Source organism: Ailuropoda melanoleuca, chromosome 3 (genome assembly GCF_002007445.2).
Source record: "Ailuropoda melanoleuca isolate Jingjing chromosome 3, ASM200744v2, whole genome shotgun sequence".
NCBI classification, from domain to species: Eukaryota; Metazoa; Chordata; class Mammalia; order Carnivora; family Ursidae; genus Ailuropoda; species Ailuropoda melanoleuca.
Window position 1 is genome coordinate 119,976,355 of NC_048220.1, and position 20,209 is coordinate 119,996,563.

Consider the following 20,209-nt stretch of genomic DNA (forward strand, 5'->3'; position numbering starts at 1 on the left):
AACTCATAAAAATGGAAATGTTTAGAGAGCAAAACTATTGAGTTACTTTTTATTGATATATTTCTAGAAGTTGTCCGGACTAATCATGATAAAGAAATTGCTACTAGTTCTGAACAAAGGTGAAGAATAGCAAGTATCAATTTTCTAACATACTATGAAAGAAACAAGAGATTTTAAGGATACTCTAAAAATTTTTTTAAATTTTATTATATTTAGATTCAGTTAATTAACATATAGTGCATCATTAGTTTCAGAGGCAGAGTTCAGTAATTCATCTGTTGCATGTAACACTCAGTGCTCATTACATCACATGCTAATGCCCACCACCCAGTTACCCCCCACCACCTACCTCCCCTCCCACAACCCTCAGTTTGTTTCCTATAGTTAAGACTCTCTCATGGTTTGTCTCCTTCTCTGATTCATCTTATTTTTTCCCTCCCTTCCCCTATGATGCTCTGTTTGTTTCTTAATTTCTATACATGAGTGAAATGATATAATTGTCTTTCTCTGATTGTCTTAGTTCACTTAGCATAATACCCTTTAGTTCCATCCATGGAACTAATGGCAAGATTTGCAAATGGCAAGATTTCATTTTTTGACAGCTGAGTAATATTCCATTGTATATATGTACCACATCTTCTTTATCCATTCATCTGTTGATGGACGTCTGGGCTCTTTTCATAGTTTGGCTATTGTGGACATTGCTGCTATAAACATTGGGGTACAAGTGCCTCTTCGGGTCACTATATTTGTATCCTTTGGGTAAATACCTAGTAGTGCAATTGCTGGGTTGTAGGGTAGTTCTATTTTTAACTTCTTAAGGAACCTCCATACTGTTTTCCAGAGTGGCTGTACCAGCTTGCATTCCCACCAACAGTTTAAGAGGGTTCCACTTTCTCTGCATCCTTGCCAATATTTGTTGTTTCCTGACTTGTTAATTTTAGCCATTCTGACTGGTGTGAGGTGGTATCTCATTGTGGTTTTGATTTGCATTTCCCTGATGCCGAGTGATGTGGAGCACTTCTTCATGTGTCTGTTGGCCATTTGGATGTCTTCTTTGGAGAGATGTCTGTTCATGTCTTCTGCCCATTTATTGACTGGATTATTTGGGTTTTGGGTGTTGAGTTTGATAAGTTCTTTACAGATTTTGGATACTAGCCCTTTATCTGATATGCCATTTGCAAATATCTTCTTCCATTCTGTAGGTTGTCTTTTGGTTTTGTCAATTGTTTCATTTGCTGTGCAAAAGCTTTTTATCTTGATGAAGTCCCAATGGTTCATTTTTCTTTTGCTTCCCTTGCCTTTGGAAACTTGTCTAGCAAGAAGTTGCTGAGGCGAGGTCAGAGAGGTTGCTGCCTGTGTTCTCCTCCAGGATTTTGATGGATTCCTGTCTCACATTTAGATCTTTCATCCATTTTTAGTTTATTTTTGTGTATGGTGTAAGAAAATAGTCCAGTTTCATTCTTCTACATGTGGCTGTCCAATTTTCCCAACACCATTTGTTTAAGAAACTGTCTTTTTTTCACTGGATATTCTTTCCTCCTTTGTTGAAGATTAGTTGACCATAGAGTAGAGGAGGAGATATTTGCAAATGACATATCAGTCCTATACAATATATATATTGTGCATGTGTGTTTATATATATATATGTGTGTGTGTGTGTGTATATGTATATATATATATACACACACACACACACATATATATATATAGTGGTATATTACTCAGCCATCAAAAATATATCTTGCCATTTGCAACGACATGGATGGAACTAGAGGGTATTATGCTAAGTGAAATAAGTCAATCAGAGAAATACATTTATCATATGGTTTCACTAATATGTGGAATATAAGAAATAGCACAGAGGATCACAGGGGAAGGGAGGGAAAATTGAATGGGAAGAAACCAAGAGGGAGACAAACCATGAGAAATTCTCAACTATAGGAAACAAACCAAGGGTTGTGAGAGGGGAGGTGGGTGGGGTAACTAGGTGACAGGCATTAAGAAGGGCATATGATGTGATGAGCATTGGGTGTTACATGCAACTGGTGAATTACTGAACTTCACATCTGAAACTAATGATGTACTATGTGTTGGCTAATGGAATTTAACTTTAAAAATATACAGTAATGAAAAAAAGTGAGTTTCAGAAAGAAGTAAGTTTGTTCAATGTACAAAAATATAAATTCTATAAACAGAGTTAAATAGGAATTCAGTACATAATAAGGTCTATATTTCACAGTAGCAGAGAAGTAGATTATTTCATAACTGGTACTGGAATAACTTAAGTTCACATATTTGAAAAAAATAAAGTTGGATATCCTTATATTTTTCATGAAAATAGATTCTGGAACCAAGAAATCTTGAAGGCACCAAAATCTGGATGAACATTTATATGTTCCAGGATGGTCTTTTTAAGCATGAAAACCATACAAGAAAAGGCTGATTAATTTAATTATATAAAAATAAAATATTCCACACATCCCCCCACATAAACATACCAACACACAACTTAAAAATAAAGAACAAAAGGAAAGTGTCTGTGAACAAATATATGTTTGACAAAGGGTTAAAAGTGAGTCAGTATATAAACAGCTCTAAGTAATCAGATAAAAAAGAAAAATATCTGAACAGAAAAAAAAGGCACAAAGAATATGAACAGTCAGTACCCAAAATAGAATAAAATAGTCAATGAGTTCTTGAAGTAATGTTCAAATTCACAGAAATAAAGATATCCAAATAAAACAATGATGCAACATATTTTGCCTAACACAAAAAAAATAGTCATACTTATCATTCAATACGGGTGGGAGAGTAAATTAATACATTGCTTTATTGTATTTTCTGAAGTGTTCAAAGTTGCTATAACATCACCGTAATAATAAAAATAATAAAAACAATTAAAGACATAAAAACTTCAGAGTTTAATGTATATACAGATCACTGAAAACTTAGGTAAGATAGTATTTTTCTGAAGTCACTTAAAGATCTTAAAGAATTATCTTTGGTACATATAAAAAAATTAGTAATATAAGTAGGTAACAATTTCATTTCATAAATATTCCATCCACATTCTACAAAGAGTAGAAATACATGTCATTTATGATATATTTTAAGATTATTTGGAATTATACTGAACTCTACATCTGAAATTAATGATAAACTAAATGTTGGCTAATTGAATTTAAATTTAAAAAAAAAGATTATTTGGAATTAGTACATACAACCTATTTATCTAGCTATTCAAACTTCAGAACAGTCTGATGTGTTGTTTCAGTGGTCCAGAACATTATGAATTCAAGATATATCAGCTTATCAGCTTTTTAAAAAATCATGTTTAAGACTTCCACAATTTTCATTAAAGATGATCTGTTTTATTAGCACGTTTTTTCATTTTATCACTTGCCCCCAGTCAACTTGCCCCCAACCACCTTACTTAGTCTTCTTAGTCCAAATAATTGGGACAGAGAAACATGAGCAGTATCCACTGGGAAAGAAAATGAGCTCCCTCAACAACATAGGCTCTCATGAAAACCAAAGACAGAATAAAACAAAAGACAATGTTCACTATATTTCTTCACAAAACATGGGCCAATTTTTCAACTTCTGCTAATCTGAATTGCCTTACTTTTTTTTTTTTTGAGGAGGAAAGTAATGTCTTTGTTCTGACTATACGTCAGGACACAAATCTTTTTATTTGTATATTTATGTTAATATATTCTATGTGACATAGCATAAATATTCATATATGCTAGGTCATATATAAATGTATACATGTTTTTATATATGCTCTGTCATATATTAATAAGTACACACCTATATTGTTGCATTTCCTTTTATCAGTATTCTTTCAATATCTATCAATTATCTGACAAAAAAATGTTTGCTCAGAATATAAACTGACAGATTTGATAAATGCTATAGAAGACTTGCCTGGTTAGGTGACAGAATTTCCGATATGACAACATTCTGAGGTAAAGAAATGCTTTTTGAAAACAAATAAGCAAAAATCCCCCAAAGTATTCATAATAGGTTTTCCTTTAAAATTGGTGGAATTTATTACTAAATAAATATAACTGTATCTGATTATTACTTCTATCCAAATGATCTTTTCTTTGTAAAAATTTATTTTGTTTTAGTTTAATATCTTTGGTTTTTTTAACAATTCTGTGCATAATTATATGCATTGTTCAAAATTAGCTAAATACTAAATTGATTTCCATAATCATTGATTGAATTAGAATTTATTGCTTGCTTCTGCTTTCATTCATTGGAATCGTTTATACTTCTAAATTAGACAAGTGATAATTATTTTATGTAATGTGACCAATCAGAAATGAATCAGATTAAAAAACAAACCAGGGAAATTATGTTATTTAAAAAAAGGCTTTTTTTTTTTTTAAAGATTTTATTTATTTATTTGACACAGAGAGAGACAGCCAGCGAGAGAGGGAACACAAGCAGGGGGAGTGGGAGAGGAAGAAGCAGGCTCCCAGAGGAGTAGGGAGCCCAATGAGGGGCTCGATCCCAGGACCCCGGGATCAGGCCCTGAACCAAAGGCAGATGCTTAATGACTGAGCCACCCAGGTGCCCTGAAAAAAGGCTTTAATACTACATCAAAAACTTATGATGTACAATATCCTGGCTAACTGACCATAATTTTTAAAAAAAGAAAAAAAAAAGACAACAAAATAATAATAATAATAATAATAATAATAATAATAATAATAAAAGGCTCTAAGTCCAAGGCCAATTTTAAGTGGAAAGTTTCCAATGTTCTAATGATTTTGTGCAGTATAGTCATTTAATCTGTTCTAAAGGAACCATTCTGGGACTGAAATCAGATGACCTGGATTCCCATAATTGTTCTGCCACTTACCTGCTTTGTACTCTTGTCAATTCCCTCATCTTTGTGTGATAATAATATCTATTTCACAGGGCTGCTGTAAAGATTGAATGAAATGCTTGTGTGAGTAGCTTATGTGACTGCCCTTTAAATGCTTAACTAAGAGGTTCTCAGGCTGCTGTTGAAGGCACATAACAGTGTCACACAGGAGGGTTGCCAATGGAAGAAACCACATTCAGCTTGCACCCCAGTCCGAGAGGCATGCTTCCTCACAAAGGGATCAGAATAAAGCCCTGTTCCATCACTGAATTAGTGGTAGAATGTCGCCAAACACAATGGGATAGAATGTTGACCATGCAGAGAACATTTTCTTTGAATGCTTAGGTTAGGCTAACCCGTGGAGATAAGGAAATCAAGGATTTGGTGGAACACATTTTGCAGAATCATCTTAAAAATACAGTTGATAATATTTCTAAGTAAAGACCAAGATAAAGAGTAAGTCAAAGTAATCATCCCGGGTTGGAATAAGAACATGATGAGTGAAAAAGAGGCCAGAAAAACTGGAAAAATGGAAATTCAGACCAGAATGAAGGTTACTAGTTTAACTACAATGAGCTAAAGAGATTCATTAGTGAAAAAGAACTAGATTTTTTAAAATCAGATCCCTATTTTACATGGTTTGTTATATATAATTATGTTAATTATGTAATAAAAATTTATTAGAGAAAAATCATATAATACAATGTATCATTCTTACTCCTTCAGGTACTGTTATAAATAGATATCTGACTATTAGTTTCAAGACTCTGATGCCTTAGCGTGGGCAATACTAGGTAAGTATCTCCTGGTTCAAGCTATTGTTTTAACGAGATACTTCTGTGTAGATGTCTAGTGCTTGATTAATGGAAACTGTTATATAGATAATAATTATTAAGTTGTCTTTATCTTAATATTAATATTTTTATTGTCCCTGCATAAATACCATCAGAATGCATACTTGAGAAGGCACAAGACTCAATATCCAACACCTAGGAGTCCATCTCTCCCTGGGAATTCTTATCTACCAACACACAGGGACCATGAAATGACAACAGTGTAAATGGCCTCTGCTCTTGGCTGAACATCACAACCTATTTACCAGCACTGTTTTCATGAATTGATTTACATTGACCTTTTTGGACACTGAATTCTGAATTTCTGGAACCATAGGATCCACCTATTCTTCCTATCCTTCCTGTCTTCACAAATTACGTGGACCTAACACACTGATTTCCAGCCTGGATCCCCACTCACACTCACATAGTTTTCTATACCATGTTGTAGGTACCTCGTGGTTACCTAGACCTCTGATTCTGGTTACTTCCCGTCTTTCATATCCTTTTTGTTTCCTATGCTTGGATGTGTCATTATCCTTCATCCCCCTGTTATTAGCCATGGCTAAAAGCAACACGATCATTTACAGACAGCATCTGCTTGGGAACGGTGTGCTTGAATGTAGGCTGACGTGCACACGTCAGGGCAAGCATGAGATCATCTGTGTGTTCAGTTCATTAGATTCCCTCCCTGACTGTCACATTGTCCAAGTGGTTCAGTGATGATGACAGTGGAGCTGCATAGTTTTCTCAACAAATTGTTGACTGCTGTGTACATGAGTACTCTTGGACTCAAGCAGATGTACCTCATTCTCATTTCTTGCCACTTCCAAAGATCCAAGTTAGGAAGACAGCTTCCTCATCTACTCTTTTAAAGAACGGGCAGACATGGTTTACTTTGGTCAACTTGAATTACCAGAATCTGGGCCTTGGGAGATATTCATCAGTCCATAAAACATGAGTGCCTCTATCTAACACAACACTTAACCAACAAACACACACTGGATTATGCGGTGATATTTAGTAGTGACACCCAAATGTGGCTTTTGTAGAGTGGTGGTACTGGTCTGAACGCACACACAATCCAGAGTTTGAGCTCATAGATTGTTAGAATTTACCAACATCTGCACGGCCTGAAGTGCCCGAGATATTCCCAGTTTGGTAGGCTCTACACATCTTACAATTCAATTACAGATGCCTTCAAAAACAAAACAAAGCAAAACAAAACAAAACAAAAAAAGACAAATACCTTTTCTCTTAAGAGAGAGAAAGAACGTCTTAGTGAACACAACACTTACAGTGTTTTTGACACCTGCTTGGGTTTTCCTGAAATGCCATCTTTTAACCTATATAATAAAACCAACAATGGACAGATGGTCCTGGTACAGTGTGGCCCAAGGACTTAAGATGGAAGCTTCTAATAAACTGTCTTCGAGAAATACTACAGGTAGTAACTCCACAAAAGAGGCTCTGCACCTTTCAGAGAGCAGCTGACACACCACAACCCCACGGAGCTGCCTTAATCTCGCATCTCCTATGGCTGGCTTTCTCTTGCACACCGCCCTGCAATAAGTGAGGAAGTGATGATGGTCTGTGATACCTGAAATACAATTTTGCTCGTATTTTACAACTCAGCTGAAACTCACCCTTTCCAGCGTCCCCATAACTCCTGTGCTTATCCACACTTAACATCATGCTCTGGAATGTTTTGTTTTGTTTGTTTTGTTTTCTCTCATCTCCACTCAACTGTGAGCACCAGGAGACAAGGATCTCTGTCTTAATCACCTTCATATCCTTAGTACTTAGAACAGTGCTGGCACATGTAGATAGTAAATATTTATTGACTGAATTAATGAATCAATCAAGCAACCAGTGGTATAGGCTATATGTGAACTATTTCAATAAATGCGTGAATACATGGATATTACGTTTTAGTAATTTTGATTAAGTACAAAGAGGACTTAGACACAACCCAAACCAAAATCTAGGAACAAGATCAGAAAACATCATCCTCACAGAAATTAACAAGAATCCACACACCATGTATGAAATGAGCTATTCCTGGAAGCATTTCTAGAAGTTGTGGCTCGCAGTATGATTTTGAGGGAGTTTCTCCATGAAATCAAGGGGTTTTTTTTGTTTGTTTGTTTTTGGTTTTGTTTTTTTGTTTTTTGGCAGCACACAGCATCCCAGTGAAAATGCAATAAATTCAAATAACTTATAACTTTGGGGCTTTGGAAGAAGCTCCGCCAGAGATTTCTCAGAGTCCTGGAGTAGATTAAGAACAGCCTGTGTGAATGGGTAGGTAAGAGCCGCTCTATGGCAAGCTGTTTGTGACCTGGTTAATTTCATATTCCTAACTGGCTATTCATCTTGGTTCTGCTAACCTAGGTTGACCCAACCGTGTACCTGTACCTCCGACTGGTAGATAATAAAAAATTTGCTGCAGGCATTCCAGCTCTATTTGTGGCAATTGCCTTAGGGCTTCCTTTCTTTGTTTCCAGGCCTTTAATGTGAGTCCTGTTCTGTTCCAGCTCTGCCTCACTTCCAGCCTGCCCCCTTTGTTTTCATTTTCTAGTCTGGTTCTCACCCAGTCTCAGCTTTGATCATTGGAGTATTCAAAAGCCTTGGCTTCAGCCCACCTCTGCCTCTTCCTGTTTTCAGCTACTTCAGGTAAATTATCCTGACCATCTTGTTCCAGCTCTAAGAACTCAGCCCCTGGCACCTTCTCTCCTGGCTGACCTCGGGTCTGGATCTGTCCTGTCTCTTACCAGAGAAAATCCGATATTATAGAAGCACATTTACGACTGTAGCAACATGGAAAGTCAAGTGGCCATATTCCAGGTACATGCTTGGGAAATCTGGCACTCATAAAAAAGCCATACTCCACAGGGAAGAACTAGGGCAGAACTTGGTAGCTTTCAGAGGCTGTGTTCTTTGTCTCCCCTTCCTAAGCTTTCTATCCTTCAACCACCCCAAAATCCTGAGGGAATCTGGAGGAACTGCTAAATTTTGTAATTTAGATTTAAAAATTCCTGACAACCAGCCAGAACTCTCAGGAGAAACAGAAGGGGTAGCTGTCTGTCTCGTCTGATGGGGAGTTCGGCTCATGGAACCTGGCAGCCCTAGAGGGTTTCCTGACCACTGTATGGTACTTCTTTGATGGCAGGGGTCCAGTGGAAAGGACTGATACTGCCTTATACTGCTTTTGACAATGAGGAATAGAGGACATAGCAGTTGGCTGATGTGCAACTGAATTCTGACTTCTTGTCTAGGAGCTGTTATGGAATGGGCTCTGTGCAGGAGCCCAGATTAAAGGTCTCAGAACAAGTTGAAAGGATGAACTGGCCTTGCTGAGTGAGCTTGGAAGCTTTTCTGAGTCATCTGACTTTCAGTCAGGTCTGAGTATTATCGGCTTCCAGACCATACCTTCTGGCCAAACAGTCTGGCCTTCAGATTCCAGAGAAGCCAGGGAGCTGGGGATGCACACCTCACAGTGACATTGGCAGGTGAGGCACTCCAGAGAGAAGGTGTGCCTCCACACCCCCCGGACTAGAGTGCTCAGACTGGGCCATGCCATTATCTACCAGCAGGAAGTACAAATGTGGCTCATGGAAATGAGGGAAAGGAAGAGGTTAATCTATATCCCCTGCCATGCTGAGCTGAAGACTGTTCTGGCCAGAAGCAGAACTGAGTCATCAATGCCTGTCTATCAATCAATCTCCAACTCATCAGCAAATCTGAAGAACTGGTCTCAATCAAATAATGGCTTTTACTCAGAAATCTGATCATTTCTGTCCCAGCAGTAGCCTTCCCCAATTTGCCCTGATCTACTATTATGAAAACAGATATATTTAATTCTAGCTTTGCACAAAAGAAGACCTAGGGCAACAGAGTCCATCTACCTTCTACTTATTTTTAGAGGGAAATTCAAGTTGGCCGTGGTTAATTACCTAGTATGTGCTGCTGATCACTGCCAGAGCTTATAGGCCCACCCTTCGGGGAGCCTGGCACCTCATTCTGCAATCCACTCACTCTGGCTGGTAACAGATATGGAAGTTTGGAATGCTCAGCACTTGCAAACAGTGGCAGGCTTCTTTTCCTAAGACTGTGAGCCACTGATTACTTATGTATTAGGCAGCCAGAATCATGGGGCTGATACTTTGTCTTGTCTGTTTGATTAGAAGGGGTAACTGAGACTAAGTCATTCTGAGAGACCCTCTTTCCTAAAAACTCACATTTCAATGCTTTTGAAATTCAGTGACAAATTGGATGCAATAGGCAGGGGCTTCTACTTACTCAGCATTCTGATTTCAGACACATTCATAATGACTCACTGAGGGGATCAGTGGGAGAGTAGCTAATTTACCCCAAAATGGCAGGTTCCCACCCCTGGCTCCATTCTCTACTCTGGGAAGCCACCAAGGCCCTTCCAAGGCATTAGACATGGCACACTGGGAATTACAGCATCTGTGCATCTAGCCCAATGTTTTTCAAACCACAATCGCCTGGAGCTAGAACAAATTGAGACTCTAAGGCTTGCATTTCTCCTGATCCCAAATGCCCTTGGGACAGCATCATACTGGACTTTATACCAGAGCCCTCCCTATGCCAGGGCTGCCAATTCTGGTGGTGGTGGCTGTCCTTATAAAAAACAGTAAATTTCATTCCTTAGTAGCTCAAACCATGTCATCTTCATCAGGGAGGTGGTAGTCTCCTTCAATATCACTTCTATAGTAATTTCTGTGGTCTTGCTACTCAAGTAACTTTTCCAGAAGCTTCTACACCTGAATTCACCTATCTGCTGCCATTGCCCAGCCAGGGACAGTTAGACAGACTTGGCTGGAAATTTCTCTAATAGCACAAAGTGGGTAGACACTATGATTTGGTCTACCTATCTTGTCCACTGAAAAACTAACATAGAATTTTTCCACACAGAATACCCTCTTTCATAGTAATGACTACTGCATTCTATTTTCTTTGCTTCACTGCTAAGGTTGATTCCTTAAAGAGGTATAGACCACCCCAAAAAATCTTAGAGGTGACTGCCCAATGTAAAGACTACTATAAGTCCAGCGTACCAAAGAATATGACTGATAGGCCCTGGGCAGTGGATAGGAGGGTGGGGTGGGAGGGTCTTCCAGGTGGGAGGGTTTCTGGTTCTCAGCCCAATGTATCTGCCCCACACCAAAATTCAGTCTTGATTCTTGATCCATTCTTGGATCCATTCAAGTTTCTTGAGATTAACAGCCCCATGTGTTCTTGTTATATTTAACTGACAAGACATATTTTTAGAGTTCAGATCTTCAAAGTCTGTTCTAAAATATTAGGTGGGCAGTCTGAGTAACTAATTGAAGATAAGCTGGACTTGATGCATAGAAGCAGGCTCATGTAGGGGTTGGCAAAGTAGGTAGAGGATGAACCGGAAAATCAGTGGTAGGTAGACCAGGGAGGCCTTAACCATCCTTTGTCTTGCTTGACCCCAGATGAGAGGGAGCCTAGAAGAGGACTAGCTTCTCCCTAATCTATGTGATCAAGAGCAAATAAAAACGGATGGTGGACATTCACTCTAGCTTTATTTATGTCAGTTATTGAAAACTCTTCTTCCTTGGCTATATCCTTCTCACCCCTCATTCTATCTGGGTACTAATCATTTGGCTTTGTAAACCATTTCTTAATTTGGTCTAATGCTTTGGACTTGATATGTTAATTCATCCATTCCTACCATGGTTTTCTAATGAAGTTAGGTTGTCAACAATTCTAGTCATTTGAAGTGAAATACCCTTCCCGTGACCTAAGGTCTCCTTCCATTCCCTTACCCCACAGACAGAAGTCCCAGACTTCTGCCAAACGTACTCCAGCTCTCTGAAACCCTTGATCTACAGCACTTAGAAGACAGCTTTGTTTCTTGTTAACCACAGGCCTAGGGCAACTATGGCTCCTTTTGAAAAATAATACATTGACATTCTGTTCTGTAAGTTATTATCACTATGGATGACTACACGAATCACTATTCTAGGGCATATTGGCGACCTCACCAAGACATAGCCACATAATTAGGCTTAGTCTGAAAAATCCAGCCAGGTAGCAGTTTAGGGGGTTGGAGACAAAACTCTAAGCAAAAGGGGAGAAGAAACTGAAACTATGAAATGTATGACATATAAACTAAACTAGAATGATAGTGAGAACATTCCTTTCAGTATCAAACTTTTTCCCTAGTTATTTGGATGCTGATCATGGTTCTTGTTACTTGGGAAGTGTTTGTATTTTAACAGGTACCTCTGAAGTCTTAATCCAAAAGAGTGATAATGTGGGGCATCAGGGACAATGGCAGGGAGAAGTTTCAAAGTAGAATGCCTAACAGAGCATCTCAACTAAGAATATGAAAGCAACTGCTTACTTTACCTACTTAAAAGGCAGCTACATTCCTGCATGTCTGGAAACAAAAGATATAAACATATCTTCATAGTCAAAAGACAAGGTGTTGACTTCTTTCTCAGCAGGGGATAAAAAGCAATAAAACAATTTCATTTGAAATTAAGGGTTCCTATACTTGACCGGCAGGTTTGTACTTTGAGACATTTTGTGTCCTGAATAAACATGTATGTTACAAAATGAATTGTGTCCCCCCAAAATTCATATGTTGAGGCCTTAACCCCCCTGTGATGGTATCTGGAGGTAGAGCTTTGGGGGAGGTAATTAGGTTTAGAAGAGTTTATGGGGGGGCCCTATGATGGGATTAGGGTCCTGTTAAGAAGAAGACAGACCAGGGTGCTCTCTGTTCATGTAAGGACACAGCAAGGTAGCCATCAGCAAGTCTGGAAGAGAGTCCTCACCAAGGAACTGAATTAATTGGCATCCTGAACTTGGACTTTCTGGAACTTTGAGAAATAAATTCCTGTTGTTTAAGCCACCCAGTCTACAGTATTTTCTTATGGCAGCATGTGCTAATACAACACATATCTATTAAATAAATAAAAATAATAATGATCTATTCACACTCATCTACTAAAATTAATCAGTGTACTTAGGTCAGTTACCCAGTGATGTCACTTGAGTGATACAGGCTTCAAGTTAATATTCTGTCCATAAGGGAACTGATTAATAATACACTGTGAAGACCGGGTCATTCACTGGGAAACCAGGGAAGAAGGCAAGGACTAAGCTGGGGAGTCTACTGTCAGCAGTTGAGTCTAGAAAGCCACTGGATCAATACCAAAGCCTGGAGTTAAAGAGTTAGAACAAGACAGAATCTGGGGTCTTTGGGTCAAACAAATCAGATGAGACTTATGTAGGAAAGAAACAATCCCATGGCCCGTTTAGTCTCACATTCCTATTCTCCAGGGGGAAAAGACCTGGTAATAAGCCATTGTACTAACACATTTGGGGATGGGTATGTATACATCTGCTGCAGTGGCAGGAGTATTAGTGTTAAACCATAACATAGAGAAATCCAACTTTAAAGTCTAGTTAGTAGAAAATCGTAAGCCAAAAGTGCTATTGATAAAAATGTGCGTTACAACACACACTGTAGGGTTAACCCAACAACCACAGTAACCTTGGCTGATCATGAATTAAAGCAGCAATTTTCATTAAAAACAAAAATAGCAATTAAAAACCATGAGCAGCTAACAACAACATAGATGACCCTTCCTCCAAACTGGTAATTCCAGCTACAACTTGTTTGTGGGCAGGCATAGCAGATCTCCACAAATTGCCAAGTACTTTGTGGCAGAGACTAGAAAAATCTGTGTCTTCGAGAAAGCACAGCCAAATTTCAGTTTATGAAGACCAAATTTTAGTAACTCCCAAACTCATTCAGGAGGTAACTGCTAATAAGCAGCTTCTATAAAAGTCAAAGGCTGTGGAATTCTGGGTAACTTGCCAGTAAGAATCATGAAAAGGACCGCATCTGGGGAGGTTTGGGATTTAGTAGGAGGAGTCCACGGCATAGTCAAGAACCCCTGGCTGCTGGGGGCAGGGAGGGGGGGCTGTGCTGGACCAGCTGTTGCTCTCGGGCAGTTGGGCTCCCGGCTTAGCCTGCTGCCCAAGATCCACTGGGTTATCAGCTTCCTCCCCACTCTGGACTGAGTAGCTCATGGCTGTCCTGTAACAGCGGATGTCCTGGCTGCTCCGTGAGGCTGTTCCCGCTTCCTTCTCGGGAGAGAGAAATGATGTTCCTGGCCATACCATTCTGGAACTAGACCTCTCTCATGTGTATCCAGTTTATAGAGTGTGATGATTTAGGAAATGATGTTAAGCAATAAGGGTCAAATTTTAGCCTCTATATATGATGTGTACATGAGCAAAAATGTGTTTTTATGCCTATTTCTAGGTGTGATATTTAAAAATTTTAAGCATCATGACTTACGCTGACAGAGCTTTAAAAGTGTGGGCTTGAAGCCCGGATGTATCCGTTCTTTCAGGATGCTGGGTCTGGGTGTATCAATAGAGTATGTTAAGAATGTAAACTCTTCAAAGACTAATTTCTAAGTTATGCATTTACTTGAAGGATGAAAAATCCCGAGTAAATTTAGCAATGATAAACGTGGACAATGGTTTCCTTTAGCTAAGCCCCCGATTGTTGCCCCTCTTCTTCCTATGAAAGGCTATTTATGCCAGATAATATAGTTTATATAAGTTAAAGCATTTATTTTTCACTTGTACGCAAGAAAGTATAACAAGTTTCTGAAGAGACAAAAGCTCTAATAACAGGCAATGATAATAGGATAGTTTACAGTAATATCCTAACACCTGTGTATGGTCTATTTTCCATCATAAAGTCAAAAGGAACAGAGCATATAAACATATATCAGAAATCCTAGGGTAATTTTCATTTCTAGGAAAACAGCAAAGGCTATAAACAAAATAAACTGTATTGCTAGACGTTCACATACTCCTAACAAAAGTTTATAATTTCCTGCAAAAGAAACATACCATCTGCTTCAGGATGTGGGTAAGACAAGCATGTTCCTGTGGTAATGATTTCCCAAACAAGAAAAAAGTTAGAAAGGCAAATCTTTGCTAAGCTGCAGACTACCAGGTCTCCTGATTTATGAAAGCAATAAGAATAGAGTAGGTAGAACTGTTTAAGAAAAAACTTAGAAATAAATATTCTATAAATTAGCAAAATCTGTCAAATAAAATGACTTTTAATTTACAACAGAAAAATATACCTTCACATATTTTAATACTGTCAGAGCATTTATTATGTAGCATGATATTTTAGGTTGACACACTAGATCTACTATATTCCACAACCGTACAAAAAAATTGCATGTATATCCCGTAAAGTTCTAGTCAATTCTTAAATAAAAATTCTCTTAATGATACAAATATAGATTCATCCAATTACAATGATGTACATTTAATTTCTCATAAGCTCACTTTCTTTCCTTATCATTTTATCATAAATTCATCTTTTTAAAAACTTTTAAAAATTTTATGGAGCCCAGAGTGGGGTTCGAACCCACCACCCCAAATCAAGACCTGAGCTGAGATCAAAAGTCAGATGCTTAACCAACTGAGCCACCCAGGTGCCCCCATAAATCTATCTTTTTTCAATATTTACATAATAGTGCTATTTCACACTTTGCCCTGTTCATTGTCATTCATTCATTTTATTCATGCATCCTTTTGACAAACATTCATTGTGTATTTGCTAAATATCAGCAAATGATTAGGTCAAACACTTTTCCCTGTTCATTGTCATTCATTCACTTTGAATCATGCATCCTTTTGACAAACATTCATTGTGTATTTGCTAAATATTAGCAAATGATTAGGTCAAATCATTCTTCTTTCTCTTTTTTCTATGTTGCACTTACTACCCTTATAAACTCATTCAATGATATAATAATGGGCCTCATTCTTCATTCCACAGATGTGTATCTACCTAGAACTTCCATCTGATAACTATTAATTTTACATCTTTCTTCCTAACGGTGAGATGAAATTCACTGGGAGAGCAGGGTGGTGAGGAAAGAAATTAATATGTATTATTTGTATCTAACATGCAGTGCACTTGACTAAGTATTTAACACGTATTATCTTAAATAAGTTTCATAACAAAATAAAGTAGGTATATTATTATCCCCATTTCAAAAATTGGGAAACTGAGTCTCTCCCAGGCTGCCCAAGGTCTCACATTGGTCTGTCTGACCCCAAAGCCTTTTAAACAGCTCTTTAAGCTCAAGTGGCACCCACTACTTTTTCAAATCTCTGAATAAAGTTTTTTTTAATCTATGCTACTCCTAAAACTCAGACCTTCTCCTCTTCCATATGCCTCTAAAAACTACATACTATTTTAATAAATTACTAAAGAAATATCTTTATACAAGGGTTTTTGTAGCAAAGGTAGACAGCTCAGACAAAGAAAATGCTAATGAATAAATTAAAATATTTAAAAATTCTAAAATCTATCAGCCCTCACAATGTATTATGTTTTATTTTTTTCAAACCGCTCTCCTACTATTACTGGGAGTAATAGATAACAGATTATGAATAGACTAGGCATTTAAAAATTAGTATATAAATACAAATTAAACCAAGGGAAAAGGCGAATATAAAATGTCCTTTTTATTAATAGGGATGAAATGACATTAATTAATGTTAAAGAAACACCATGTATTATATTGCATTTTCTTTCATTATTCTGTATTATTAAGTACCTTATATTCTTCATAATCATTGCTATCGAGCAAGTCTCTCTTCTCCAGTTCTATAAGTTGTTCTGCAGAGGGCTTAGCTGGTAGATGCTTAATAGAGGCTTGCTCATATATGGGCTTTCCATTAAAAAACAGTTCCTTCCAATCATGCATCAACTTATATGGAATCATACTATAGCAAAAAAGATTTTTAAAAAGGTAGAGATGAATCAATGGTTAGTCAAATATACATCTTAAACCTTAGTCTTTCTATTATCATATACATTCCCCATGGTCTGCCGTTTGAGGCTAGGGATTCCACTTACTATTACTGTATATTGCTAATGACTAGTAGAATGTCTCAAATCTAGTAGGTGTGAATGAATCAACGTTACTTCAAGCCACTGGTTCTTCAAGCTTTCATAATGACTGTGCCCTAACAGAACAATATATCTGAAAATAATGAACACTATCCTAAAACTTAGGTTCTTCTAAAACAATTCCCAGCTATGACATTAAATGGCTGTGCAATCTTAGGAAATCCTTTAAATGCTCTAATATCAGTGTCTTCCTGTGGAAAATGAACAGACTGAGGATTTTCCAAAGCCCTTTTAGGAGGATAGTTGGTTTCCATATTTGCAAATAATTCGTAATAGAAAAATCAAATGTGTGGTGGTTTTATTGTTATTGTATATTTGATAACCTTTGAAATTATTTTTCAGTAACTATTTCTATTTAAGTCTGATGAGTGATTAGGACAGGTTGATGGGCAAATAACTTCAAGAAGAACAAAATGCAAAGGAAGGAGTCTGACATGATTCTGATGATTTCTCTAGAAATGGTTGGACTAGAGCTTGAAATTACAACAAAACAAGTAATATTTCATTTATTTCATTCTGACACATGCCACGTGGATGAAACTTGAAGACATTAGGTTAAATGAAATAAGACAGACGCTGAAAGAGCAAATCATATGCTACGTCATTTATATTAGATACCCAGAATAGACAAATTCCCAGAGATCAAAAGTAGAGCAGAGGTTTATCAGGGGCTGGAGAGTTATTTAATGGGTACAGCGCTTCAATTTGGAATAATAAAAAGTTCTGGAGATGGATGGTGGTGATGGTTGCACAATAATGTGAATGTATTACGCCACTGAAGTGTGTATCTAAAATGATTAAAAGGGTAAATTTTGTGATGTATGTTTTGCCATAATAACAAAAGTAGTATTTCAATTAAAAGTACAATTTCAAATATAATCACCTTATGTTTTCCATTAATAAAATATTTATACTTGCTAAGGCTTACTTTGTAGAGATATGGAAGTTTAGAAATCAATAAGCTCGGGCATAGAAATATTATAACATCAGAATTATTGAAATGGCATTGGTTTCTATGGTGAAGTAAGTGATCAAAACTTACATATTGTCCAAAACTTAATCTTCCAGTTACTTAGTTAATATCCTATTATCTGAATATTAATAATTTTAAGAAGCAGTCTAAAAAGTCAGTTCTTCTGAGTAGGCTGATACCAAAAATATACTTGAGCTTTAGAAAAAAATATATACTGATAATATCTTGTTCAATGAGGTAACAGGAGTTTATCTTGACTGGTAGCAGTGTAGACTAATAAAATATATGTGTCACTGTTGTGTTCAATTGCAATTAAAAGACACGTATCTTAAACAATACACAAAAAATAACTCAAAATGGATTAAAGACTTGAATGTAAGACCTGAAACCATAAAACTCCTAAAAGAAAACAGGCAGTAAGCTCTTTGACATTGGTCTTGGCAATGATTTTTTGGATTTGATACCAAAAGCAAAGGCAACAAAAGCGAAAATAAACAAGTGTGACTACATCCAGCTTAAAAGATTCTGCAAGGCAAAGGAAACAATCAACAGAAAGAAAAAGCAATCTACTGCATTGGGGAAAATATTTGCAAATATTTGCAAATCACATACTTGATAATATCCAAACTATAAAGAACTCATACAACGCAATAGCAAAAAAAAGCACACAATCCAATTTTTAAAATTTTCCCAAAGCAGACATAAAGATGGCTAACAGGTACATGAAAAGATGCTCAACATCACTCATCATCAGGGAAACACAAATCAAAACCACAATGAGATATCAACTCACACCTGTTGGAATGGCTGGTATCAGAAAGAGAAGAAATTAAAAATAAGGATGTGGAGAAAAGGGAACCCTTGTGTGCTGTTGGTGGGAATGTAAACTGGTGCAGCCACTGTGGAAAACAGTGGGTTCTCAAGAAGATCTCAGTCTAGGTAATTTGAGATGTGTACACATTTAACTGGGTCGCCTTATCTTTGTCCTTGTGGAATCACTTTCACTGAGATCTATTGTGATGTCATTCCCCTTTAGCTTTCATCAAGGAATGTCGTAAGAAATAAGTCTATGAAGCCAGATGATATATTTGCTTAACAGATATTCCTGAGGACATTCTCCGCTAGATCCACCACACTACTCAGAGCATCTTAGGGGAGGGTACCACATGAGTGAACTATTGTTCTAAACTGAGTGCCAAGAAAAGTTCCATATTTTGTAAGGAACAAGAATGGAAAAAAGAAAATACATGACAGATTGTATTTCCCTTTTTACTTTGGCCATCAGGAAGCTCAGATAAAGTTTGCAGCTCAGTTGCAGCAACTGACAAATCTCCTGCTGCCAATATAACTGTGTGCCAGTTTATCCCTTGATCTTAACTTTCTATTTTAATTTGGATTTTCCTTTTTCTTATTCTGGCATATTATTAATATATTTTGTATTGTTGAATATTTCCTTAGAAATGCATTCCTTTTACAAATAAAGTGCAATGAAAATAAATAGATTTAATGACCAGTAAAATAATCTTCAAGTAATTCCAGTCTTTTAGGAAGTTCCAAGTGTTTCAAATAAATTATCATAATTGTTTTTATAAATTATAATTTAGACACAAAGTTTAAATGTTAAAAGATACATAAATATACCTTAAATAAGGCTCATCAGTGGAATCTAGGTATCCTGGACCCCACTTCTTAGTGTTTTTTCAAGAAAAATTTTTGTCTCTCTTATCAACTGAGTGTCTACACTACAATCTTACCCTTTCTCACTTTCTGTGATGTCTCTACTATAGTGATTATAAAAAACAACACTTACTTATTTGTCAACATCCGGTAGTCTGCCACTTTAGTGGACAAATCAAGTATTTGGTCCAAAATTTCTGCACATATTGTGTAATGCTTTTTATAACGAGCTTGAGCTCTTTCCACAGCAATCTGTTCATGAATTTCCTTCTCTCTGATGGCTTGTTCCTCAAAATCAATCTTGGCTTGTCTGGCCAAAGCCTAAGAAAGCAAAGACATTTTTAAGGCGATGTCACTGTGTGATGATTCACATGAAAATAATATTATCATTTCAATAGGCAAAAAAAATCTCTAAATAGAACAAAACATCCTCTCACACCAAGAAAAACTTAGTCATGAAAGAGTGCTTTGTCTTTCTCTACTGCTGAGTATGATGGAAAGACGGTATCGGAAATATTCCACCTTTAGCTTATCTTATCAGCCAAATATAATACAGAGAAAAGTGGTCTAACTGTGGAAAGCCCAATGTAGATTAATGATAAATTGGATCTTAAGTGTTGAAAAAGCAGCCTTGATTCATGGGCTGCTAATAGTCAGGGATCACAGAGAAACAGGCAAGTCTGTGCCAGACCCTAGCACAGCTGGCCCCTTGGAACCCATCTAAGGGCTTTAACCTGACCTATCTGCTCGGCCCGACCAATGTCACCCCCCACCCCCGTCTTTTAGCGACAGAGTTCTACGATACTGATTTATAC

The 20,209-nt window shown here is 37.1% G+C and overlaps 1 protein-coding gene across 1 annotated transcript in view; it reads right to left on the reverse strand.

The window, feature by feature from the left end:
- Positions 1 to 20,209, reverse strand: part of SPEF2 (sperm flagellar 2) — a 166,326-nt gene that overhangs the window by 100,979 nt on the left and 45,138 nt on the right. Inside the window, exons 9-10 of the mRNA XM_034657019.1 lie at positions 19,528 to 19,715; positions 16,389 to 16,557 (exon numbers count right to left, since the gene is read on the reverse strand). Coding sequence (XP_034512910.1) covers positions 16,389 to 16,557; positions 19,528 to 19,715 — 357 coding nt within the window. The remainder of the gene's footprint in view (positions 1 to 16,388; positions 16,558 to 19,527; positions 19,716 to 20,209) is intronic.